This window comes from Mobula hypostoma, chromosome 6 (assembly GCF_963921235.1).
Source record: "Mobula hypostoma chromosome 6, sMobHyp1.1, whole genome shotgun sequence".
NCBI lineage: Eukaryota > Metazoa > Chordata > Chondrichthyes > Myliobatiformes > Myliobatidae > Mobula > Mobula hypostoma.
In genome coordinates this window covers 193,099,631-193,126,210 of record NC_086102.1, presented here as the reverse complement: position 1 = coordinate 193,126,210, position 26,580 = coordinate 193,099,631, and the positions used below count along the sequence as shown (strand labels likewise).

The window sequence follows — 26,580 nt, the reverse complement described above, 5'->3', positions numbered from 1 at the left end:
CAATTTTGTTGACATCTTTCCTATAATTCAGTGACCAGAACTGTACACAATACTCCAAATTTGGCCTCACCAATGCCTTGTACAATTTCAACATTACATCCCAACTCCAATACTCAATGCTCTGATTTATAAAGGCCAGCATACCAAAAGCTTTCTTCACCACCCTATCCACATGAGACTACACCTTCAGGGAACAGTGCACCATTATTCCTAGATAGGAAGTATAAGAAGTAAAGTGGATGAGCTTGAGGCTCAGTTGGAAATTGGCAAGTATGATGTTATAGGAATAACAGAGACATGGCTGCAAGTGGACCAGGGCTGGGAAATGAATATTCAAGGGTATACGTCCTATGGAAAGGACAGACAGGTGGGCAGAGGGGGTGGAGTGGCTCTGTTGGTGAGGAATGAAATTCAGTCCCTTGCGAGGGGTGACATAGAGTCAGGAGATGTAGAGTCAGTATGGATAGAACTGAGAAATTGTAAGAGCAAAGAGACCCTGATGGGAGTTATCTACAGGCCCCCAAACAGTAGCCTGGATATAGAGTGTAAGTTGAATCAAGAGTTAAAATTGGCATGTCGCAAAGGTAATGCTATGGTTGTTATGGGGGATTTTAACATGCAGGTAGACTGGGAAAATTAGGTTGGTACTGGACCCCAAGAAAGGGAATTTGTGGAGTGCCTCTGAGATGGATTCTTAGAGCAGCTTGAGCCTACAGGGAGAAGGCAATTCTGGATTTAGTGTTGTGTAATGAACCAAATTTGATAATGGAAAGGAGCCATTAGGAGGTAGTGACAATAATATGATAAGTTTTAATCTACAATTTGAGAGGGAGAAGGGAAAATCGGAAGTGTCAGTATTACAGTTGAACAAAGGGGACTATGGACCCATGAGGGAGGAGCTGGCCAAAGTTGACTGGAAAGATACCCTAGTAGGGATGACAGTGGAACAACAATGGCAGGTATTTCTGGGAATAATACAGAAGGTGCAGGATCAGTACATTCCAAAGAGGAAGAAAGATTCTAAGGGGAGTAAGGGGCGACTGTGACTGACAAGGGAAGTCAAGGACAGTATAAAAATAAAAGAGAAGAAGTATAACATAGCAAAGATGAGCGGGAAGCCAGAGGAATGGGAAACTTTTAAAGAGCAACAGAAGATAACTAAAAAGACAATACTGGGAGAAAAGATGAGGTATGAAGATAAGCTAGCCAAAAATATAAAGGAGGATAGTAAAAGCTTCTTTAGATATGTGAAGAGGAAAATACTAATTAAGACCAAAGTTGGGCCCTTGAAGACAGAAACGGGTGAACTTATTATGGGGAACAAAGCGATAGCAGATGAGTTGAACAGGTACTTTGGATCTGTCTTCAGGAGGGAGGACACAAACAATCTCCTAGATGTAATAGTGGTCAGAGGACCTAGGGTAACAGAGGAACTGAAGGAAATTCACATTAGGCAGAAAATGGTGTTGGATAGACTGATGGGACTGAAGGCTGATAAATCCCCAGGGCCTGATGGTCTGCATCCCAGGGTACCTAAGGAGGTGACTCTAGAAACCGTGGACGCATTGGTAATCATTTTTCAATGTTCTATAGATTCAGGATCAGTTCCTGTGGATTGGAGGGTAGCTAATGTTATCCCACTTTTTAAGAAAGGAGTGAGAGAGAAAATAGGGAATTATAGACCAGTTAGCATGACATCAGTAGTGGGGAAGATGCTGGAGTCGATTATAAAAGATGAAATAGTGGCACATTTGGATAGCAGTAGCAGGATAGGTCCAAGTCAGCATGGATTTACGAAAGGGAAATCATGCTTGACTCAAGGCTCAGTGCTGGGACCACAGCTGTTTACAATATACATTAATAATTTAGATGAAGGGATTAAAAGTAACATTAGCAAATTTATAGATGACACAAAGCTGGGTGGCAGTGTGAAATGTGAGGAGGATGTTATGAGAATGCAGGGTGACTTGGACAGGTTGGGTGAGTGGGCAGATGCAGTTTAATGTGGATAAATGTGAGGTTATTGACTTTTGTGGCAAAAACAGGAAGGCAGATTACTATCTGAATGGTGTCAAGTTAGGAAAAGGGGAAGTACAATGAGATCTAGGTGTCCTTGTTCATCAGTCACTGAAAGTAAGCATGCAGGTAGCTAATGGTATGTTGGCCTTCATAACAAGGGGAGTTGAGTATAGGAGCAAAGAGGTCCTTCTGCAGTTGTACAGGGCCCTGGTGAGACCACACCGGGAGTATTGTGTGCAGTTTTGGTCCCCTAATTTAAGGAAGGACATTCTTGCTATTGAGGGAGTGCAGCGCAGGTTCACGAGGTTAATTCCCGGGATGGCGGGACTGTCATATATTGAAAGATTGGAGCGACTGGGCTTGTATACACTGGAATTTAGAAGGATGAGAGGGGATCTGATTGAAACATATAAGATTATTAAGGGATTGGATAGAGGCAGGAAACCTGTTCCTGATGTTGGGGGAGTCCAGAACCAGAGGCCACAGTTTAAGAATAAGGGATTGGCCATTTAGAACAGAGTTGAGGAAAAACTTTTTCACCCAGAGAGTTGTGGATCTGTGGAATGCTCTGCCTCAGAAGGCAGTGGAGGCCAGTTCTCTGGATGCTTTCAAGAAAGAGTTAGATAGAGCTCTTAAAGATAGTGGAGTCAAGGGATATGGGGAGAAGGCAGGAACGGGGTACTGATTGTGGATGATCAGCCATGATCACAGTGAATGGCGGTGCTGGCTTGAAGGGCCAAATGGCCTACTCCTGAACCTATTGTCTTTTGCCTGTTTCTAATGGCCCATGACCCTATCTTTTGAACAAAGGCTTTGGATCTTTCACTCCCTTTGCAGGGTCTTGGTGAAGCATGTTTTTAATAATCAAAATAAACTGTATTCATAGTAAAGCAATATTTACAAGAATAAATCTTTCCATGCCTTTTCATTCAAAGTCAATACTTCCCAGATTGTCCTATTACATTCCTACTCACCAACTGCATTGTTGCCATGCATGCGGCCCTCTGGGATAGTATACTAAAACAATAATTGAGGGGCATCTTCCCCCACCCCCCCAACTCAGCCCCCTCCTCTCCAGCAAGAGAAGAACCGTACACCATGGCTCTCCCCAATGAGCCCTTGCATCGGCTGCACCGAGTTTCAGTGCATCCCTCAGTGTGTACTCCTGCAGCCCGGAATGTACTAGTTGGAAGATTTCCTTCATGAACAACTCAATGTGCTGACAGACCAAAAAGTTTTGGGCAGACCAAATGACAGCTGTCAGGGTGAGTTGATGATTTGCCAGTAGTACTTACATTTGTCTTTGTGTGTGTCCCTGGGAACAGCCTGTAGATCAAAGAGTCCACTGTCGCACAGCTGCTTGGGATGAACCGTATCTTTCTCTAGATCCCCTTTGCAAACCCATAGTCTACAAAGATGTGAGCACTATCCCTTCCCCATTGCAGTCATCTGGCAGGCAACACGTTGTGGGAGTGATACTCCAGGCGTGCAGTGATTACCTCACTGGGAGAACCCCTCTCACCATCAGTCAGGCAAAGTCTCACTGCTTGTTGTTGAGGCCTTGTGATGAGGTATTCTGCCAAGTGGTCTGGGTTGATTGGTATAGCACGCAATTTGCAACATTGCATCTAGCAGAGTCTTGTTGCTGTGTGTATCAGCCTGGATTTTATGTGAGTGGACTCAATGCCACAACATTTCACTCTATGTGACCAGAGTGCTCCCAGTACAGGCCAAGGTGTGACCGGTGAATGCCCAGTACAAGCCAAGGTGTAGAAACATTGAAACATAGAAAATAGGTGCAGGAGTAGGCCATTCGGCCCTTCGAGCCTGCACCACCATTCAGTATGATCATGGCTGATCATCCAACTCAGAACCCTGTACCAGCCTTCCTTCCATACCCCCTGATCCCTTTAGCCACAAGGGCCATATCCAACTCCCTCTTAAATATAGCCAATGAACTGGCCTCAACTGTTTCCTGTGGCAGAACTCAGTGACTGCTGAGTTCCCAGTACAAGCCAAGGTGTGACCGGTGAGTTCTCAGTACAAGCCAAGGTGTGACTAGGAAGGAAATGGAAAATGAATGGAAACAGGATTTCAGCCACCCTGCTCAGATTTAAGATTAAAATCCAAGCCAGGTACCACCTGAGCTGAGTAAGGAGGTCCGATCACACGTTCCATACCCATCCTGAGCTGACCTGCTGATAAATAGAGTATAGAACAGTACAGGCCTTTTTGTCCATGATGTGGTCCTGACCTTTTAATCTATTCCAAGATCAATCAAGCCCTTCCCTCCCTCGTAACCATTCATTTTCTATCGCCCTTGTGCCTATACGATCGCTTTTATATTTATGTCTGCTGTATTTTTTATTGTGTTCTTTATGCTTGTTATGTTTTTGAAGCGATATCAGATCTGAAATTACAATAATTTCTTTCTCCTTTACACCTGTGTACTGAAGAATGACAATAAGCAAATTTGAAACGTCTAAGAGTCTCTACAAGTCCCTAGTGTGTCTACCTCTACCACCATTCCTAGCAGCACATTCCATGTACCCACGACTCTCTTGGTACAAAAGAACCTAACTCTGGTATCTCCCCTTTACCTTCTCCAATCACCTTCAGATGATGCCCTCTGGTTTTAAACGTTACCGCTCTGGCAGAAAAGGTGCTGACTGTCCGTTCTACAAATCCTCATCATCTTATACACCTTTCTCAAGTCATCACTCATCCTCCTTCACTCTAAAGAGAAAAGCACTAGTTCACTCAGCCTATTTTCAGAAGACATTGCTCTTTGCAGCATCCTGCTAAATCTCCTTTGCACTTTCAAAAAGTTCAACATTCTTCCTGTAATGAGGAGATCAGCTGAACGTGCAGTCAGGTCCTATCGTATACAGTTTTGAAGCTCCCCACTGTCTCTGAGGTCCACTAATGATGAGGCAACATTACCTGAAAAGGTGCCACCGTGGCTGGGAAACCATTTTGTTCCTGGAGAATGATGCTAACATTTTTATCAGCCAGGTTTAGGAACTGAACATAGCTTTCATTAACATGAGGCTCAGGGACCACAGTGTTCTGAAAAGAAAAAGGATACCAATCTGTTTAAAGACATTAGTGAATGCAGAAACACCCTCTTCTCTGCAATCTGCATGGAGTCCATGAAGTTGATGCCATTTTACCTTACTTCTATAGACTGTCTGTGTGTTGCTTGGGTAAATACAGATGCAAAAAATGCAGTTAAGATCTCCCCCATCTCTTTTGACTCCACACATGATTACCATTCTGATTTTCCAGGACCAATTTTGTCCGTTGCAATCCTTTTGCTCTTAACGTATCAGTCGAATGGTCGGGGGTATGGAAGGCTATGGTCCCAGTGCAGGTTAATGGGAGTAGGCAGTTTAAATGGTTTGGTATGTACTAGATGGGCCGAAGGACCTATTTCTGTGCTGTACTTCTCTATGACTATATGACTCTAAAATGAGGGAAACACCCAGCAGGTTAGGTCCTCTTCGCATTACTACCATCAGGGAGGAGGTACAGAATCTGCCCTCTTCTCATATTTTTAAAAAAATACTATAAAGTTATAAGAAAAAAATAAATAATGCATAAAGAGAACAAAATAGTGAGGTAGTGTTCATGGAATCAATGTCCATTCAAAAATCTGAGGGCAGAAAGGAAAAAACTCATCGAGCCATAGAAAGGTACAGCACAGAAACAGGCCTTTTGCCCAGCTAGTCCACGCCAAACCATTTAAACTGCCTTCTCCCATCAATCTGCACCAGGACCATAGCCCTCCATATCCCTAAAGCTGTTCCTAAAATACTGAGTGTGTGTCTTCATGCTCTTGCACTTCCTCACTAATGGTAGTAATGTGAAGAGGACAGATGCCGTATCTCCTGCACCTCCTTCCTGACTCCATGAGCTTTTGCACCTCTGTCCTCGGATTTATGAATCAATTTTGATTCCATGAACACTACCTCATTATTTTGTTCTCTTTCTGCATTACTTATTTTTCTTTTTATAACTTATAGACTTTTTAATATCTATACTGTATATTGCATTGCACTGCTGCAGCAAAACACCAAATTTCAAACATCTGAAAGGACCACTTAGCAGAAGATGGGATTCACCATTAAGGTCAGCAATAATAAACTTGATTCTGATTCTGACTCTTGCTTGACCCCACAATCTATCTCTTATTGATCTTGCGCTTATTGTTATGGTTTTACATTGTTCTACTGCAATGCACTGCATAATGGTCTGATCTATATCAACAGTATACAAGACAAACTTTTCACTGTATCTTGGTACATAAATCAAACTAGAAACCAAACGTGACTACTTGTCCTAGCTGGTGAAGTGGGGGTCTGCTGGGTGGAGGGATTGGAGGGCAGGAGTCTCTTGTTCACACCAACCTGCACCTGCAGCTCCACAATAGCCGCAGTGACAAATGAGAGGGCAGCCAGCATCATTCCAATTGTCATTCGCCGCAAGGGCCTGTGCAGGAAGGAGAGGAAGGAAAATGGTCAGTGGGGAGGAACGCAAGTCTGGCAACTAGGGCAGGAGGATGTCACTAGGATGGAGAACAACTCAGGCCTTGTGGTGCAGCAAGCAGAACCACTGCCTTGCTGCACCAGATATCCAGGTTCTATCCTGAACTCGGTGACGCCCTGTGTGGAGGCTGCACGCTCTGCCTGTGACAGGGTAAGATCCCCTCCCGGTGCTCTGATTTCGTCCCACATCCCTGAGATGAGGGTTGGTTTTCCTCCTACATCCCGGAGATATGTGGGTTGGCTCCCTCCCACATGCTGAAGATGTGAGGATTGGTCTGCTCACACATCCCAGAGACTGAGGGCTGGTAAGTTAATGGGCCACTGCTTCATAGATCAGTGGTAAAATCCAGGCAGTGAGAGGAAACTGGATTACTTTCTGGGTAGAACGTGAAAACTCCACATCTGGATCATGCCGTAGAAGTCATTGTGTCTGAGTTCATAATGGCTTGGTATGGCAATGGCTCTGCACGTGAGCACAAGTAACTGCAGACGGTTGTGGTCACAGTTCAGGCACGTCACAGAGTGACAAGCTTCGGTATAGGGTGTTCAGGGAGTTAGGTACTAAGTGAAAGGGCAGGACCTCCAGGGTTGTGATCTCAGGATTGCTATGTGTTCCATGTGCTAGTTAGGCCAGAACTAGGAAGATTATACAGTTTAATTAGTGGCTAAGGAGTTGGTGTAGGAGTGAGGCCATATGATTTTTGGATCATTGGTCTCTCTCCCATGGAAGGTGGGACCCGTACAGAAGGGCAGTTTGCACCCGAACTGGAGGGAAGGTTTATTAATGCTGTGCGGTGGGAACTAGACTACAGAACAGTTGGTGCAGAAATTGTAGAGGCAGATGTGGTTAGACCTTGGAAAAAGTTAGGAATCAAAAGATTGAGCACGGTGTGACCAGTGTCTTGAGTTGCCTATGTTTCAATGCAAGAAGTATCGTAGGAAAGGTGGATAATAATGCTGAAGATGAGATAGCTGGTTCACAAACAGAGGCAATGCAATGTGTAGTGAGGAGAGACTGTTAATAGAGCAAAATTGCAGACAACAGGATGAGTTGCAACGTAAAAGGCAGACAAAATTGAAAAGGGTGAATACAGGACTGAAGATGTTGTATTCAAATGCATGTAGTATATAGAATAAGGTAGATGAAATTGCAGCACAGTTGCAGATTGGCAGATGTGATATTGTAGGCATCACTCAATCATGGCTGAAAGAAGATTAGAGCTGGAAGAATAATGTCTGAGGATACACAGTGTATCGAAAGGACAGGCAGGAAAGTAGAGAGAGAGAGACATTGCTCTGTTGGTAAAAAATGAAATCAGATCATTAGAAAGAGGTGACATAGGGTCGGAATATGTTGAATCATTGTGGATAGAGCTAGGGAACTGCAAGGGTTAAAAGATCCTGATGGGAGTTGTGAACAGACACCCAACCAAGAGTAGGAATGTGGCCTACAAATTACAACCAGAGATATAAAATGCATTGCAAAAGCCAATGTTACAATCATCATGGGAGACTTCAATATGCAGATAGATTGGGAAAATCATGCTGGTGCTGGATACCAGGAGGGGGAGTTTCCAGAGTACTGACAAGATGGTTTTTTAGAGCAGCTCCTGGTTGAGCCCACTAGGAGATCAGCTACTCTGGACTGGGTATTGCACAATGAACCAGTACCCTTTGAGGTCAAGTGATCATAAAATGATCCAAGTCACCCTGAAATTTGAGGAGAAACTAGTCAGGTGTATCAGTATTACAGTAGAGTAAAGGGAATTACAGAGACATAAGAGAGGATTGGACCAGAATTGATTGGAAAAGAACACTGGCAGGGATGATGGTAGAGCAACAATGGCTGGAATTTCTGGAAGCAATTTGGAAAGCATAGGATATATATCCCGAAGAGGAAGAAGTATTCTAAAGGAAAAATGACACAACCGTGGCTGACAAGAGAAGTCAAAAACAACAAAAGGGTATGTAATAGAGCAAAAATTAGTGGGAAGTTAGAGAACTGGGAAGCTTTTAAAAACCAAGAGAAGGCAACTAAAAAGTCATCAAGAAGGTGAAGATGGAATATGAAAGTAAGCTAGCCAATAATATTAAAGAGGATATCAAAAGTTTCTTCAGATACAAAGAACGTAAAAGAGAGGTGAAAGTAGATATCAGACCTTTGGAAAAGGATGCTCGAGATAGTAATTGGGGACAACAAAATGACGGACAGACTGAATAAGTATTTTGTGACAGTCTTCACTATAGAAGACACTAGCAGTACGGTGGAAATTCCAGGTGTCAGGGGTCATGAAGTGCATAAAGTTACCATTACTAAAGAGAAGGTTCTTGGGAAACTGAAAAGTCTGAAGGTAGATAAGTCACCTGGACGAGATGGTGTTCACCCAGGGTTCTTAAAAAGGTGACTGAAGAGATCATGAAGGCATTAGTATTGATCTTTCAAGAATCACTACATTCTGGAAATGTTCTGGAAGACTGGAAAACTGCAAATGTTACTCCACTCAGAGAGAGGGGCAGAAGACAGGAAACTATAGGCTATTTAGTTTGACCTCAGTGGTTGGGAAGATGATGGACTCAATTGTTAAGGATGTGGTGTCAGGGTACATGGGGAGGCACATGATAAAATAGGCCATAGTCAGCATGGTTTCCTCAAGGGAAAATCTTGCTTGACAAATCTGCTGTAGTTCTTTGAAGAAATAACAAGCAGGACAGACAAAGGAGAATTGGATGATGCTGTGTACCTGGTTTTTCAGCAGGCCTTTGGCAATGTGCCACACATGAGGCTCTTTAACAAGCTACGAGCCCATGGTATTACAGAAAAGATTCTAGCATGGATAAAACAATGGTTGATTGGCAGGAGACAAACAGTGAGAATAAAGAGAACCTTTTCTGGTTTGCTACTGTGGTGAGTAGTGGTGTTCCACAGGAGTCTCTGTTGGGACTGATTCTCTTTACATTATTTATCAATGATATGGATAAAGGCATTGATGGCTTTGTTGCAAAATTTGAGGATGATGTGAAGATAGTTAGAGAGATGGTAGTTTTGAGGAAGTAGAGAGGTTACGGAAGTACTCAGACAGATTAGGAGAATGAGCAAAGAAACAGCAGATAGAATACAGTGTCAAGGAGTATAATGACATGCACTTTGGTAAAAGAAATGAAAGTGTTGACTATTTTCTAAATGGAGGGAAAATACAAAAATCTGAGGTGCAAAGGAACTTGGGAGTCCTTGTGCAGGATCCCCAAAAAGGTTAATTTGCAGGTTGAATTTGTGGTGAGGAAGGCAAATGCAATGTTAACATTCATTTCAAGAGGACTAGCAAGGATGTAATGTTGAAACTTTAGAAAGCACTGGTGAGGCCTCATTTGGGGTATTGTGAGCAGTTTTGGGCCCTAAAAAAGATGTGCAGAAACTGCAGAACATTCAATGGAGGCTCAGAAAAATGATTCCAGGATTGAATGGCTTGTCATATGAAAAACATGCAATGGCTGTGTCTGGATTCACTAGAATTCAGAATAATGAGAGGCAATCTCATTGAAACCTATCCAATGGTGAAAGACTTTAATATAATGGACGTGGAGAAGATGTTTCCCATGATGGGAGAGTCTAAGACCGGAGGACACAGTCTCAGAATAGAGGGGTGATTTTTTAGAACGGAGATGAGGAGGAATTTCTTTAACCAGAACGTGCTGAACCTGTGAAATTCTTTGTGACAGGCAGCTGTGGATGAGAAGTCTTTATGTATCTTAATGGCAGAGGTTGAAAGACCCATCACTGGTCAGAGCATGAAGGGATACGAGGACTAGGCAGGAGATTGGAGCTGAGATGAAAATTGGATCAGCCATGGTGAAATGGTGGAGCAATACTGATGGGCCTGATGGCCTAATACTGTTCATATATCTTATGGTCATACAGTCTTATGGTATTTGACAAGATCCTACATGGGAGGCTGGTAAAGAAGGTTCAATTGCTCAGCATTCAAGATGAGGTAATAAAGTGCAGAAGACATTTGCTTTGTGGCTGCTTCTCCGTTTGCAGGTCTGTGACTCAAGCAGTGCCACAGGGATGACAGCAGAGACAATTGTCGTTTATAGAAACATAGAAAAACTACAACACAATAGAGGCCCTTCGGCCCACAATGCTGTGCCGAACATGTACTTACTTTAGAAATTATCTAGGGTTACCCGTAGCCCTCTATTTTTCTAAGCTCCATGTACTTATCCAGGAGTCTCTTAAAAAAACCCTGTCGTATCCACCTCCACCACTATCATCAGCAGCCCATTCCACGCACTCACCACTCTCTGCGTAAAAAACTTACCCCTGACATCCCCTCTGTACCTACTTCTAAGCACCTTAAAACTGTGCCCTCTCATGTTAGCCATTTCAGCCCTGGGAAAAAGCCTCTGTCTATCCACATGATCAATGCTTCTCATCATCTTATACACCTCTATCAGGTCACCTCTATGTCATTCCCAGGAGAAAAGGCCAAGTACACTCAACCCATTCTCATAAGGCACACTCCCCTAGCCAGGCAACATCCTTGTAAATCTCCGCTGCACCCTTTTGATAGTTTCAAATACATCCGGTAGTGAGATGACCAGAACTGAGCACACGACTCCAACTAAGGTCTTATATAGCTTTAACATTACCTCTCGGCTCCTAAACTCAATCCCACGGTTGATGAAGGCCAATGCACCGTCTGCCTTCTTAACCACAGAGTCAACCTGCGTAACAACTTTGAGTGTCCTATGGACTCAGACCCCAAGATCCCTCTGATCCTCCACACTGCCAAGAGTCTTACCATTAATGCTATACTCTGCCATCATATTTGACCTATCAAAATGAACGATCTCACACTTAACTGAGTTGAACTCCGTCTGCCACTTCTCAGCCCAGTTTTGCATCCTATCAATGCCCTGCTGTAACCTCTGACAGCCCTTCACACGATCCACAACACCCCCAACCTTTGTGTCATCAGAAAATTTACAAACCCATCCCTCCACTTCCTCATCCAGGTCATTTATAAAAATCACAAAGAAAAGGGGTCCCAGAACAGACCACTGAAGCACACCACTGGTCACCAACCTCCATGCAGAATACGTCCCGTGTACAACTACTCTTTGCCTTCTGTGTGCAAGCCAGTTTTAGATCCACAAAGAAACGTCCCCTTGGATCCCATGCCTCCTTACTTTCTCAATAAGCCTTGCATGGGGTACCTTATCAAATGCCTTGCTGAAATCCATATACACTACATCTACTGCTCTACCTTCATCAACGTGTTTAGTCACATCCTCAAAAAATTCAATCAGGTTTGTAAGGCATGACCTGCCTTTGACAAAGCCATGCTGACTATTCTTAATCATATTATGCCTCTCCAAATGTTCATAAATCCTGCCTCTCAGGATCTTTTCCAACAACTTACCAACCACTGAAGTAAGACTCACTGGTCTATAATTTCCTGGGCTATCTCTACTCCCTTTCTTGAATAAGGGAACAACATCTGCAACCCGCCAATCCTCCGGAACCTCTCCAGTCCCCATTGATGATGCAAAGATCATTGCCAGAGACTCAGCAATCTCCTCCCTCACCTCCCACAGTAGCCTGGGGTACATCTCATCTGGTCCCGGAGACTTATCCAACTTGATGCTTTCCAAAAGCTCCAGCACATCCTCTTTCTTAATGTCTTAATTAATGGATGATAATGTGGTTAATTGAATCGGCAAATTTGCAAGTGACACCAAGATTGGGGAAGTACTGAACAGCAAGCAAGACTATCCGACTTTCAACAGGATCTGGACCAGCTGAAATAATGGGCTGAAAACTGGCAGGTGGAACTTAAAGCAAACAAGTGTAAGGTGTTCAAACATGAGAAAATCTGCAGATGCTGGAAGTCCAAAAGCAACACACACACAATGTTTGAGGTATTCAGTAGGCCAGGCAGCATCTATGGAAACACTTCAGGCTGAGAATCTTCATCAGGACTGGAACAAAAAGATGAGAAGTCAGAGCAATAAGGTGTGGGGAGGAGAGGAAGAAGTACAAGGTGGTATTAATATTGATTTCTCAAACTTCTGGAAATTGCACCACCCTCACCATTTTCCCATTTCTGTTTCCCTCTGTCACCTTATATCCTTACCTGCCCATCACCTCCCTCTGGAGCTCCTCCTTCATCCTTTTCTTCCATGGTCTTCTATCTTCTCCTATCAGAATCCCCCTTTTCCAGTCTTTTATCTCTTTCACCAACCAACTTCCCAGCTCTTTACTTCATCGCTCCCACCCTGCCTGTTTCACCTATCACTTACTACCTCGTAGTTTTTCCTCCCCTCCTTCCACCCGCTTGCTCAGACTTCTCATCTTTTTTTCAGTCCTGATGAAAGTTTTTGGCCTGAAATGTTAACTGTTTACTCTTTTCCACTGATGCTGCCTAGCTTGCTGAATTCCTCCAGCATTTTGTGTGACGTGCAAGGTGTTGCACTTCCTTCAATCCACCAGGGCAGGTCTTACACAGCGAATAGTAAGGCACTAAGGAATGCTGTAGAACAAAAGGATCTGAGAATACAGGTCTATATTTCATTGAAAGTGGTGTCACAGGTAGATTTTTTTGTAAAGAAAGCTTTTGGCACATTGGCCTTCATAAATCAAACTATTGAGTATGGAGATGGGATGCTATGTTGCTGGGATTGTAAAAGAAGTTATGAGGCCTAATTTGGAGTATTGTGTGCAGTTTTAGTCACCTATCTACAGGAAAGAGGTAAATAAGGTTGAAAGAGTACAGAGAAAAATTACAAGGACCTGACTTATATAGAAAGATTGAATGGGTTAGGACGATATTCCTTGGAACATAAAAGACTCAGAATAGATTTAGGCCATAAGACCTTAAGTTATAAGAGTATTATTTGGCCCATCAATCTGCTCCAAGTTTTCTCTCAGCTGCAGTCTCCTGCCTTCTCCCAGTATCGCTTCAAATCCTCACCAGTCATGAATCTAACAACCTCTGCCTTGAAAATACATAAAGACTTGGCCTCATTGGCTGTAGCAATGAATTCCACAGATTCACCACTCACTGGCTAAAGAAATTCCTCCTCATCCCCATTCTAAAAGGATGCCCCCTATTTTAAGGCTGTGTCCTCTGGTCTTAGACTCTCTCACCAGAGGAAACATCCTCTCCACACCCACTCTGTCAAGGCTTTTCACCACCTGATAGGTTTCAATGAGGTCATCCCTCATTCTTCTGAATTCCAGTGAATATTCGCAGAGCTATCAAATACTCTTCATATGACAAGCCATTTAATCCTGGAATCATTTTTGTGAACCTCCTTTGAACCTTCTCCAGTTTCAGCTCATCCTTTCTAAAATAAGGATTCCAAAACTGCATACAATGCTCCAAATGAGGCCTCAACAGTGCTTTATAAAGCCTCAACATTATATCCTTACTTTTATCTTCTAGTCTCTTGAAATTAATGCTGACATTGCATTTGTCTTCCTTACCACTAACTCAACCTGCAAATTAAACTTTAGGGAATCTTGCACAAGGACTGTCAAGTCCCTTTGCATCTCAGTTTTTTGTATTTTCTCTCCATTTAGAAAATAGTCAACCGTTTCATTTCTTCTACCAAAGTCCATGGCCATACACTTTCCGATATTGTATTCCATCTGCCACTTCTTTGCCCATTCTCCAAACCCTTCTGTCATCCAAGTGATCAGAGTCTGGCCCTGTGGCTCAGAAGGGTAGGGAAAGGAAGAGGATGGCAGCAGTGATAGGGGGCTCTATAGTTAGGGGGTCAGACAGGTGATTCTGTGGATGCAGGAAAGAAGCATAGATGGTAGTTTGCCTCCCAGGTGCCAGGGTCCGGGATGTTTCTGATTGTATCCAAGATATCCTGAAGTGGGAAGGAGAACAGCCAGAGGTCGTGGTACATATTGGTACCAACGACGTAGGCAGGAAAAGGGAGGAGGTCCTGAAAGCAGACTACAGGGAGTTAGGATGGAAGTTCAGAAGCAGAACCACAAAGGTAATCATCTCGGGATTACTGCCTGTGCCACATAACAGTGAGTACAGGAATAGAGTAAGGTGGAGGATAAATGCATGGCTGAGGGATTGGAGCAGGGGACAGGGATTCAGATTTCTGGATCATTGGGACCTCTTTTGGGGCAGGAGTGACCTGCACAAAAAGGACGGGTTGCACTGAATCCGAGGGGGACCAATATCCTGGTGGGGAGGTTTGCTAAGGTTATTGGGGAGAGTTTAAACTAGGTTTGCTGGGAGTTGGGAACCAAACTGAAGAAATGTTGGAAGGGGCGGTTGGCTCACAAATAGAGAAAGCTTGGAGACAGTGCCGGAGGGAGGATAGGCAGGTGATAGAGAAGGGACACGCTCAGGCCGATGGTTTGAGATGTCTCTATTTTAATGCAAGGAGTATTATGAACAAAGCGGATGAGCTAAGAGTGGATCAGTACTTGGAGCTATGATGTTGTGGCCATTACAGAGACTTGGATGGCTCAGGGTCAGGAATGGTTACTTTGAGTGCCAGGATTTAGATGTTACAAAAAGGACAGGGAGGGAGGCAAAAGAGGTGGGGGCATGGCACTGTTGATCAGAGATAATGTCATGGCTGCAGAAAAGGAGGAAGACCATAGAAACCATAGAAAAACTACAGCACAGAAACAGGCCTTTTGGCCCTTCTTGGCTGTGCCAAACCGTTTTCTGCTTTGTCCTACTGACCTGCACACGGACCATATCCCTCCATACATCTCCCATCCATGTATCTGTCCAATTTATTCTTAAATGTTAAAAAAGAACCCGCATTTACCACCTCACCTGGCAGCTCATTCCACACTCCCACTACTCTCTGTGTGAAGAAGCAGCCCCCCCCCAATGTTCCCTTTAAACTCTTCCCCCTTCACCCTAAACCCATGTCCTCTGGTTTTTTTCTCCCCTTGCCTCACTGGAAAAAGCCTGCTTGTATTCACTCTATCTATACCCATCATAATTTTATATACCTCTACCAAATCTCCCCTCATTCTTCTACGCCCCAGGGAATAAAGTCCTAACCTATTCAACCTTTCTCTGTAACTGAGTTTTTCAAGTCCCGGTAACATCCTTGTAAACCTTCTCTGCACTCTTTCAACCTTATTAATGTCCTTCCTGTAATTTGGTGACCAAAACTGAACACAATACTCCAGATTCGGCCTCACCAGTGCCTTATACAACCTCATCATAACATTCCAGCTCTTATACTCAATACTTTGATTAATAAAGGCCAATGTACTGAAAGCTCTCTTTACGACCCTATCTACCTGTGACGCCACTTTTAGGCAATTTTGTCTCTGTATTCCCAGATCCCTCTGTTCTACTGCACTCCTCAGTGCCTTACCATTTACCCTGTATGTTCTACCTTGGTTTGTCCTTCCAACATGCAATACCTCACACTTGTCTGTATTAAACTCCATCTGTATTTTTTCAGCCCATTTTTCCAGCTGGTCCAAATCCCTCTGCAAGTTTTGAAAACCTTCCTCACTGTCTACTACACCTCCAATCTTTGTATCATCAGCAAATTTGCTGATCCAATTTACCACATTATCATCCAGATCATTGATATAGATGACAATGGACCCAGCACTGATCCCTGTGGCACACCACTAGTTACAGGCCTCCACTCTGAGAAGCAATCCTCTACTACCACTCTTTGGCTTCTTCCATTGAGTCAATGTCTAATCCAATTTACCACTTCTCCATGTATACCTAGCGACTGAATTTTCCTAACTAACCTCCCATGCGGGACCTTGTCAAAGGCCTTACTGAAGTCCATGTAGACAACATCCACTGCCTTCCCTTCATCCACTTTCCTGGTAACCTCCTCGAAAAACTCCAATAGATTGGTCAAACATGACCTACTACGCACAAAGCCATGTTGACTCTCCCTAATAAGTCCCTGTCTATCCAAATGCTTGTAGATTCTGTCTCTTAGTACTCCCTCCAATAACTTACCCACTACCGACGTCAAACTTACTGGCCTATAACTTCCCGGATTACTTTTCGATCTTTTTTTAAACAACGGAACAACATGAGCCATTCTCCAATCTTCCGGCACCTCACCCGTAGATCCCGACATTTTAAATATATCTGCCAGGGCCCCTGCAATTTCAACACTAGTCTCCTTCAAGGTCCGAGGGAATACCCTGTCAGCTCCTGGGGATTTATCCACTTTAATTTGCCTCAAAATAGCAAGCACCTCCTCCTTTTCAATCTGTACAGTTTCCATGATCTCACTACTTGTTTCCCTTAATTCCATAGACTTCATGCCAGTTTCCTTAGTAAATACAGATGCAAAAGCCCATTTAAGATCTCCCCCATTTCTTTTGGTTCTGCACATAGCCAGCCACTCTGATCTTCAAGAGGACCAATTTTATCTCTTACAATCCTTTTACTCTTAATATATCTGTAAAAGCTCTTTGGATTATCCTTCACTTTGACTGCCAAGGCAACCTCATGTCTTCTTTTAGCCCTCTTGATTTCTTTCTTAAGTATTTTCTTGCACTTTTTATACTCCTCAAGCACCTTATTTACTCCCTGTTTCCTATACATGTCATACAACTCTCTCTTCTTCTTTATCAGAGTTGCAATATCCCTTGAGAACCAAGGTTCCTTATTCCTATTCACTTTGCCTTTAATCCTGACAGGAACATACAAGCTCTGCATTCTCAAAATTTCTCCTTTGAAGGCTTCCCACTTACCGATCACATCCTTGCCAGAGAACAACCTGTCCCAATCTACGCTTTTTAGATCCTTTCTCACTTCTTCAAATTTGGCCTTCTTCCAGTTTAGAACCTCAACCCGAGGACCAGATCTATCTTTATCCATGATCAAGTTGAAACTAATGGTGTTATGATCACTGGAACCAAAGTGCTCCCCTACACACACTTCCGTCACTTGTCCCAACTCGTTAAGACATAGAGGGATTGTCTATAGAGTCTCTGTGGGTGGAAGTTAGGAACAGGAAGGGGTCTATAACTCTACTGGGTGTTTCTTATAGATCACCCAATAGTTACAGGGACATTGAGGAGCAGATAGGGAGACAGATTCTGGAAAGGTGCAATACTAACAGGATTGTGAGTTACAGGGGCATCGAGGAGCAGATAGGGGGACAGATTCTGGAAAAGTGTAATACTAACAGGGTTGTTGTGGTGGAAGACTTTAGTTTCCCAAATATCGATTGGAATATCCCTAGAGCGAGGGGTTTAGATGGGGTGGAGTTTGTTAGGTGTGTTCAAGAAGGTTTCTTGACACAATATGTAGATAAGCCTGCAAGAGGAGAGGCTATACTTGATCTGGTATTGGGAAATGAACCTAGTCAGGTGTCAGATCTCGCAGTGGGAGAGCATTTTGGAGATAGTGATCACAACTCTGTCTCTTTTACCATAGCTTTGGAGAGGGATAGGAACAGACAAGTTACGAAAGTGTTTAATTGGAGTAACGGGCTATCAGGCAGGAACTTGGAAGCATAAATTGGAAACAGATGTTGTCAAGGAAATGTATGGAAGAAAGGTGGCAAATGTTCAGGGGATATTTGCGTGGCGTTCTGCATAGGTACATTCCAATGAGACAGGGAAAGGATGGTAGGGTACAGGAACCGTGGTGTACAAAGGCTGTTGTAAATCTAGTCGAGAAGAAAAGGAGAGCTTATGAAAGGTTCAAAAATCTAGGTAATGATAGAGAGCTAGGAGATTATAAGGCTCGCAGGAAGGAGCTCAAGAAAGAAATTAGGAGTTCCAGAAGGGACCATGAGAAGGCCTTGGTGGACAGGATTAAGGAAAACCCCACGGCATTCTACAAGTATGTTAAGAGCAAGAGGATAAGACATGAGAGAATAGGACCAATCAAGTGTGACAGTGGAAAAGTGTGTATGGAACCAAAGGAGAGAGCAGAGGTACTTAATGAGGACTTTGCTTCAGTATTCACTATGGAAAAGGATCTTGGCAACTGTAGGGATGACTTACAGCAGATTGAAAAGCTTGAGAATATAGACATTAAGAAAGAGGATGTGCTGTAGCTTTTGGAAAGCATCAAGTTCAATAAGTCAGTGGGACCGGAAGAGGTGTACCCCAGGCTACTGTGGGAAGCGAGGGTGCGAGATAGGTTCTGGAGGATTGGAGTGTTGTGGATGTTGTTCCCTTATTCAAGAAAGGGAGTAGAGATAGCCCAGGAAATTATAGAGTCTTATTTCAGTGGTTGGTAAGTTGATGGAGAAGATCCTGAGAGGCAGGATCTATGAACATTTGGAGAGGCATAATATGATTAGGAATAGTCAGCCTGGCTTTGTGAAAGGCAGGTCACGCCTTACAAGCCTGATTGAATTTTTTGAGGATGTGACTAAACACATTGATGACAGTAGGTGTAATGTATATGGATTTTAGCAAGGCATTTGATAAGGTACCCCATGCAAGGCTTATTGAGAAAGTAAGGAGGCATGGGATCCAAGGGGACATTGTTTTGTGGATCCAGAACTCACTTGCCCACAGAAGGTAAAGAGTGGTTGTAGACGGATCATATTCTGCATGGAGGTTGGTCACCAGTGGTGTGCCTCAGGGATCTATTCTGGGACCCCTACTCTTCATGATTTTTATAAATGACCTGGATGAAGAAGTGGAGGGATGGGTTAGTAAATTTGCTGATGACACAAAGGTTGGAGGTGTTGTGGATAGTGTGGAGGGCTGTCAAATATTACAGCGGGACATTGATAGGATGCAAAAAATGGGCTGAGCAGTGGCAGATGGAGTTCAACCCAAATAAGTGAGAGGTGGTTCATTTTGGTAGGGCAAATATGATGACAGAATATAGTATTAATGGTAGGACTCTCAGCAGTGTGGAGGATCAGAGGGATCTTGGAGTCTGAGTCCGTAGGACACTCAAGGCTGCTGCGCAGGTTGACTCTGTGGTTAAGAAAGCATACGGTGCATTGGCCTTCATCAACCATGGGATTGAGTTTAGGAGCTAAGAGTTAATGTTGCAGCTATGTAGGACCCAGGCCAGATCCTGCTTGGACTACTGTGCTCAGTTATGGTCGCCTCACTACAGGAAGGATGTGGAAACCATAGAAAGGGTGCAGGGGAGAGTTACAAGGACGTTGCCTGGATTGGGAAGCATGTCTTATGAGAATTGGTTGAGTGAACTCAGCCTTTTTTCCTTGGAGCGATGGGGGATGAGAGGTGACCTGATAGAAGTGTATAAGATGATGAGAGGCATTGATCATGTGGATAGACAGTGGCTTTTTCCCAGGGCACGAGAGGGCACAGTTTTAAGGTGCTTGGAAGTAGGAGATATCAGGGGCAAGTTTTGTATGCAGTGTGGTGAGTGTGTGGAATGGGCTGCCAGCAACAGTGGTGGAGGCGGATAAGAAAGGGTCTTTTAAGAGACTCCTGGATAAGTACATGGAGCTTAGAAAAATAGAGGGCTATGGGTAACCCTAGATGATTTCTAAAGTAAGGACATGTTCAGCACAGCTTTGTGGGCCGAAGGGCCTGTATTGTGCTATATGTTTTCTATGTTTCTATTGATATATAACATGAAAAGATACTGTCCAACACAGACCCCTGTGGAACACCACTACGCAACTGACAGCCAACCAGAAAAAGCTCTCTTTATTCCCACCCTTTGCCTCCTGCCAATTAACCAGTGCTTATTTCATGCTTGTATCTGTCCTGTTGGCACGTGGCCGAGTGGTTAAGGCATCAGTCTAGTGATCTGAAGGTCGCTAGTTCGAGTCTCAGCTGAGGCAGCATGTGTGTCCTTGAGCAAAGCACTTAACCACACATTGCTCTGCGACGACACCGGTGCCAAGCTGTATCGGCCCTAGGGGCGTGGAGAGGGGAGACATGCAGCATGGGCAACTGCCAGTCTTCCATACAAGCTTGCCCAGGCCTGTGCCCTGGAAACCTTCCAAGATGCATATCCATGGTCTCACAAGACTAATGGATGCCTATATCTGTCCTGTAATACCATGGGCTCTTACCTTGTTCTACCTTGTCAAAAGCCTTCTGAAAATCCAAGTACACAGCATCCAGTTCTCCTTTCTCTATCCTGTTTGCCACTTCTTAGATTAGATTAGATTATGAGAACATGCAGTCCTCTTTTATTGTCATTTAGTAATGCATGCATTAAGAAATGATACAATGCTCCACCAGAATGATATCACAGAAACACAAAACAAACCAAGATTAAAATAACTGACAAAAACCACATAATTATAATATATAGTTACAATGGTGCAAAGCAATAGCATAATTTGATAAAGAATAGACCGAAAAAAAGTCTTCAACAAATTCCAACAGATATGTCATGCACGATTTTCCCTTAAGGAAACCATGCTGACTATGGCCTATTTTATCACGTGCGTCCCCATGTACCCCGACACCACATCCTTAAAAATTGAGTCCATCATCTTCCCAAAGCCACTGAGATCAGACTAACGAGCCTATAGTTTCCTGTCTTCTGCCTCTCTCCCTTCTTGAAGAGTGGAGTGACATTTGCAATTTTCCAGTCTTCCGGAACTATTCCAGAACCTAGTAATTTTTGAAAGATCATTACTAATGCCGCCACAATCTCTTGAGCCACCTTTTTCAGAACGCTGTGCTGCGCACCATCTGATTTATCTACCTTTAGACCTTTCAGTTTCCCAAGAACCTTTTTTTCTGGTTTTGGCAACTTCACAAACTCCATGCCTCTTAACATCTGGAACTTCCACCATACTGCTGGTGTTTTCCACAGTGAAGATTGATGCAAAATACTTATTCGGTTTTTCTGTCATTTCCTTTCTCCCATTACTACCTGTCCAGCGGTCTGATATCTACTTTTGCCTCTCTTTTACATTTTATGTATCTGAAGAAAATTTTGTATCCTCTTTGATATTATTGGCTATGAATTCGATCATATTATGATAACTTACCCCAAAGGGTTCTTTTAACTTATCTCCCAATGACCATTCAGCAAACCAGCCTGCAAAGATATTGGCCCCACTCAGATACAGGTGTAACCCATCCCTTTAGTACAGGTCATATCTTTCCCTGAGAGATCCCAAAGATGCATAAATCTGAACCCCTGCCCCCTGCGCTAGTTGCTCAGCCACACAGTCACCTACCAAGTGATCCTATTCTTACTCTCACTGGCACATGAGATCAGCAGCAATTTGGAGATTACTACACTGGAGGTCTTGTTTTTAGCTTTCCATCTAGCTCCCTAAAATTTCTCTTCAAGACCTCCTCATCTTATCAATCCAGGTAAGTGGTGGCAATATGTAGCAAGACTTCTGGCTGCTCACCCTCCCACTTGAGAATGTCATGGACCTGTTCTGAGACAACCCGAACCCTGGCACCTGGGAGGCAACAGGCCATCCGGGTGTCTCTATCATGCCCACAGAATCCTGTCTCTGTTCCTCTGACTATGGAATCTCCTATCAACATTGCAGTTGTCTTCACCCCTCTGCTCTGCTGAGACACAGCATCAGACTCAACGGCATAGACTCTGTCACCATGCCCCCTCCCAGTTAGGTCGTTTCCCCCTCAAAGTATTTAAAGTGTATACTTATTATTGAGGGGTATTTTGCCACTGCCTATGCATTTTCCTTCCTTCCCCTAACAGTCACACACACATTTGAAACCTTGGGGTGACTAACACACTGTAGCTCCTATCTATCATCTCTCCATTCCACTGTGTAAGCTGAAGGTCATTAAGCTGCAGCTCCAGTTCCTTCATATGTTCTCTCAGGAGCTGCAGCTCGGTGCACCTCGTGCAGATGCAGTTTTCCTTGAGGCTGGTGGTCTCACAGAGTTCTCACATCTCACACACAATCACAGACATTTGATAGAGATGTACAAAATTTTGAGGGATACAGATTGGGTAGATGTAAGCAGGCTTTTTTCCACTGATGTTGTGTGGGACTACAGCTAAAGATCATGGGTTAAGGGTGAAAGGTGAAATGTTTAAGGGGAATATGAGGGGAAACTTGTTCACTTAGAGGGTCATGTTAGTGTGGAACAAGCTGCCCATGCGGGTGGCCAATGTGAGTTTGAGTTCAACGTTTAAGAGAAGTTAGGATAGGTACATGGATGGTAGGGACATTGAGGACTATGGTAATGGTGCATGTCGATGGGAGTAGGCAGTTTATATATCTCAGACTAGATGGGGCAAAGAGCCTGTTTCTGTGCTGTAATTTTCTATAACTATAACTCTGTAAGTTTTCCACTGTATCTTAGTACAGGTGACAATAACAAGCCAATACCAATCCCGATAACAAGGTTAGGATTGAACGTGGGTTGCTGAGACTGAGAGGCAACACCATTACCTGCTACATTGCTGTAGAAGGACAGGGGGTTCCATGCTCATATTAGCTTGGTGAGTATTTCTTATTTCTCTTCTCGTCTTGTTGCCTTGGTTGAATGAGTCTGAATCAGAGTCTGCTGGAGACTGGAGGCCGAAGAACTGGTTTAGAAGACTATGAATGTGCATAGGTGGGAGGGGGGAATGGGGCTTGTTTTGTTGTTGTTGTTTTGTTACTTGTGTTCTATTCATCAGTGTTTGGTGTTGTTCTGCCGAACATTGTTCTTATGCTATGTTGTTGTACTTGCAGGCTGCCCCCAGCTCACCCTTGAGTGTGTTGGTTATTAATGCAAATGATACATTTCACTGTATATTTCCATGTTCATGTGATAATAGATTGGAATCTTGAAAGATCAATTGCGCTTCCAACACCTTCAGAGTAGTAGGAGATGGGATTTAATCCTGTTACATGTGTGGTGAAGCACTTTAGCTTGTCCAATGGAGGTAGAAGATTCACAATGAATAGTAGGTCCATTGCAACTACTGAAGACAAAAGGTTCTTGGTGTAGAAAGAGTAGGGAAGTGGGCTAAGCACGCATCCTTGAAGTGTGCCAGTGTTGCTTGTCAAGGGTGGAGGGATGTTATTTCTGATCCTCACAGACTGGATCTCCTGGTGCGGAAGTTGCAGAGGGAGGTACAGAGGCCAAGGTTTTGAAGCTTGTTGATTAGTACTGTAGTTATATGACCACTCCCTGCCATCTTCACCCACACACGTTACCCATCCCACATTTAACATTAGCACTTAGATCAGAGCATAGAAATGACACCAGGAACATAGAACATGGAACATAGATCAGTGTAGCACAGGCACAGGCTCTTTTACCCATAGTTTTGTGTAGAACCAATTCAATTAGTATTCAAATGACCACCTAAACATTTATGCATCTATCTAAATGTCTCTAAAGTACCTGCCTGTACCATCACCCCAGGCAGTGCTTTTCACTCTCTGTGTAAAACACTTGCCCTTCACACCTGTTTTGAAATGACCTCCTCTCACTTGAAACGTCCTCTGGTATTGGACATTCTAACCTTTGGAAAAAGACACTGTCTGTCTACTCTAACAATGCCTCTCATAATCTTATAAACATCTATCATATCTCCCTTCAGCCTCTCCAGATAAAACAACACAAGTTTGTCAAAATTCTCGTTATAGCACATGCCCTCTAATCCAGGCAGCATCAGAATAAACCTCTTCTGCACTTTCCCTAAAGCCAACAATTTGCCTAGGGTGACCAGAACTGTATGCAATACTCCAGGTGCGGCATAACTAGAGTTTTATAATGCTGTAACTCATAGGTCTGAATACTTACGTCAAGTTAATTTTACATTTCGCAATGAGTGGATAAATGCCCATATCGAAGACCGGAATAAAAGTAACTATCAAAAGGGCGTTAATTGTCTGTGCAAAAGAAAAAAGAGTCACAAGCAAAAATAATTAGTAATGATTTAGTAAAATGGTTTGCATCTGAATACTGTTAGAAACACTCTGACAACAACTTTGTGGGAGTGATTGTCCCTCACATCTCCATTTGCCTGATATAGGGAGTTGCTTGGTTACCTCTGGGTAGTTTAAGCTATTGCAGAAGAATCCTTAAGTGTCAAGGTAGTTATGGAGGGATAAGGTTAATCTTGAACTGGCAAAGATTTATTTCATTAGCTTTAGAAAGGTCTTGGTGAAAACTAAGACAAAAAAAATTACAGATAGAACATAGAAATTTACAGCACATTACAGGCCCTTTGGCCCACAATACTGTGCCGACCATATAACCTACTCTAGAGACTACCTAGAATTTCCTCAGCACATAGCCCTCTATTTTTCTCAGCTCCACGTACCTATCTAAGAGGCTCTTAAAAGACCTATTGTATCTGCTTCCACCACCACCACTGGCAGTGCATTCCATGAACCCACCACTCTCTGTGTGAAAAATTTACCCCTGACATCCCCTCGGTACCTATTTCCAAACTTCTTAAAACTATGCCTCTCGTGTTAGCTATTTCAGCTCTGGGAAAAAGCCTCTGACTATCCACGTAATCAATGCCCCTCATTATCTTATACACCTCCATCAGGTCCTCTTTTATCCTCTGTCGCTCCAAGGAGAAAAGGCCAAGTACACTCAACCTATTTTCATAAGATACACCCTCCAATCCAGGCAACATCCTTGTAAATCTCCTCTGCACTCTCTCTATAGTATCCACATCCTTCCTGTAATGAGGTGACCAGAAGTGGGGTCTGACCAAGGTCTTATATAGCTTCAGGAGCTTGAGTTCTCGGCTCTTGAACTCAATCCCACAGTTGATGAAGTCCAGCACAACATTCACCTTCTTAATAACAGTGTTAACCTGAGCGGCAGCTTTGAGTGTCCTATCAACACGGACCCCAAGATCTCTCAGATCCTCTACACTGCCAATAGTCTTACCATTTATATTATATTCTGTCTCTAAATGCTGCACTCTGGAGCAAAAATCTGTGAGGAGAAAGGAATTGTTGAAACACTGCAGTATGAATGGCATCCAAATGCTGCTCAATCTGCAGCGAGATGGGAACCGGGCTGATAGTGCTGAGGATGAAGTAGTTGGTTTACACACAGAGGCAGTGCGAAGTGAGACTCCATCAAGGAGAGGCAAAATTTTCAGTTAACAAGATGAGTTCCAATGTAAAAGATGAACAAAGTCAAGAAGAGTGAATACAGGACTGAAGATGTTATATTTAAATGCAGGCAGAATACGGAATAAGATAGATGAACTTGTCGAACAGTTGCAGATTGACAGGTATGACGTTGTAGGCATTACTGAATAATGAATGAAAGAAGATTGTATATGGGAGCTTAACGTCCAAGGATACGCATTGTATCGAAAGGACAGGCAGGAAGGCAGAGGGGGCAGCATTGCTCTATTGGTAAAAAGTGAAATCAAATCATTAGAAAGAGGTGACATAGTGCCATTGTAGATAGAGCTAAGGAACTGCAAGGGTAAAAAACCGTGATGGGAATTATATACAGACTTCCAAACAGTAATAAGGAAGTGGCCTGTAAGTATGCAAGTAGACTGGGAAAATCAGGCTGGTGCTGGATCCCAAGAAGGGTAATTTCTAGAATGCCTACAAGATGACGTTTTAGAGCAACTCGTGATTGAGCCCATTAGGGTATGAACTATTCTGGATTGGGTGTTGTGCAATAATCTGAAATTGATTTGCGAACTTAATGTAAAAGAACCACTGGGGACAAGTAATCACAATATGATCGAATTTGCCCTGAATCTGAGAAGAATATAAAATCAAATGTATCATTATTACAGTAGAGTAAAGGGAATTAGAGAGATGTGAGAGATTAGTTGGCCAGGATTGATTGCGAACCAGTATGATAGAGCTGAGGATGAGCCAGCAGGTTTACAAGTAGATTATGGATGTAACATGAATGTAAGGAAGGACAAACCAGATGTAGATAGAGCAAAGAGTTAAATTGCACCACAGAGGTAAAATTCAAAAGGGTGAAGGATGCAGGACTGAAGGTGCTGTAATTAAATCCAGGTAGCATTCGGAATCAAACAGACAAACTCGCGGCACAATTAGAGATTGGTTGGTATGACATCGTGGGCATCACTGAGTTGTGGCTGAAAGAAGGTCATAGTTGGGAACTTAACAT

General features: G+C 43.3%; 1 protein-coding gene across 3 annotated transcripts in view; it reads right to left on the bottom strand.

Annotated features, from left to right (window-relative positions):
* The window catches only part of slc15a2 (solute carrier family 15 member 2), a 243,672-nt gene that overhangs the window by 60,671 nt on the left and 156,421 nt on the right, over positions 1–26,580 (bottom strand). For 2 of the 3 annotated variants that reach the window (XM_063052514.1, XM_063052515.1), the window contains 3 exons: positions 24,250–24,338; positions 6,429–6,510; positions 4,963–5,088 (listed from right to left, as the gene is read on the bottom strand). The exons of the other annotated variant lie outside the window; for it this stretch is intronic. In XM_063052514.1, the coding sequence (XP_062908584.1) occupies positions 4,963–5,088; positions 6,429–6,510; positions 24,250–24,338 (297 nt within the window). The remainder of the gene's footprint in view (positions 1–4,962; positions 5,089–6,428; positions 6,511–24,249; positions 24,339–26,580) is intronic. 3 annotated transcript variants of the gene reach the window in all.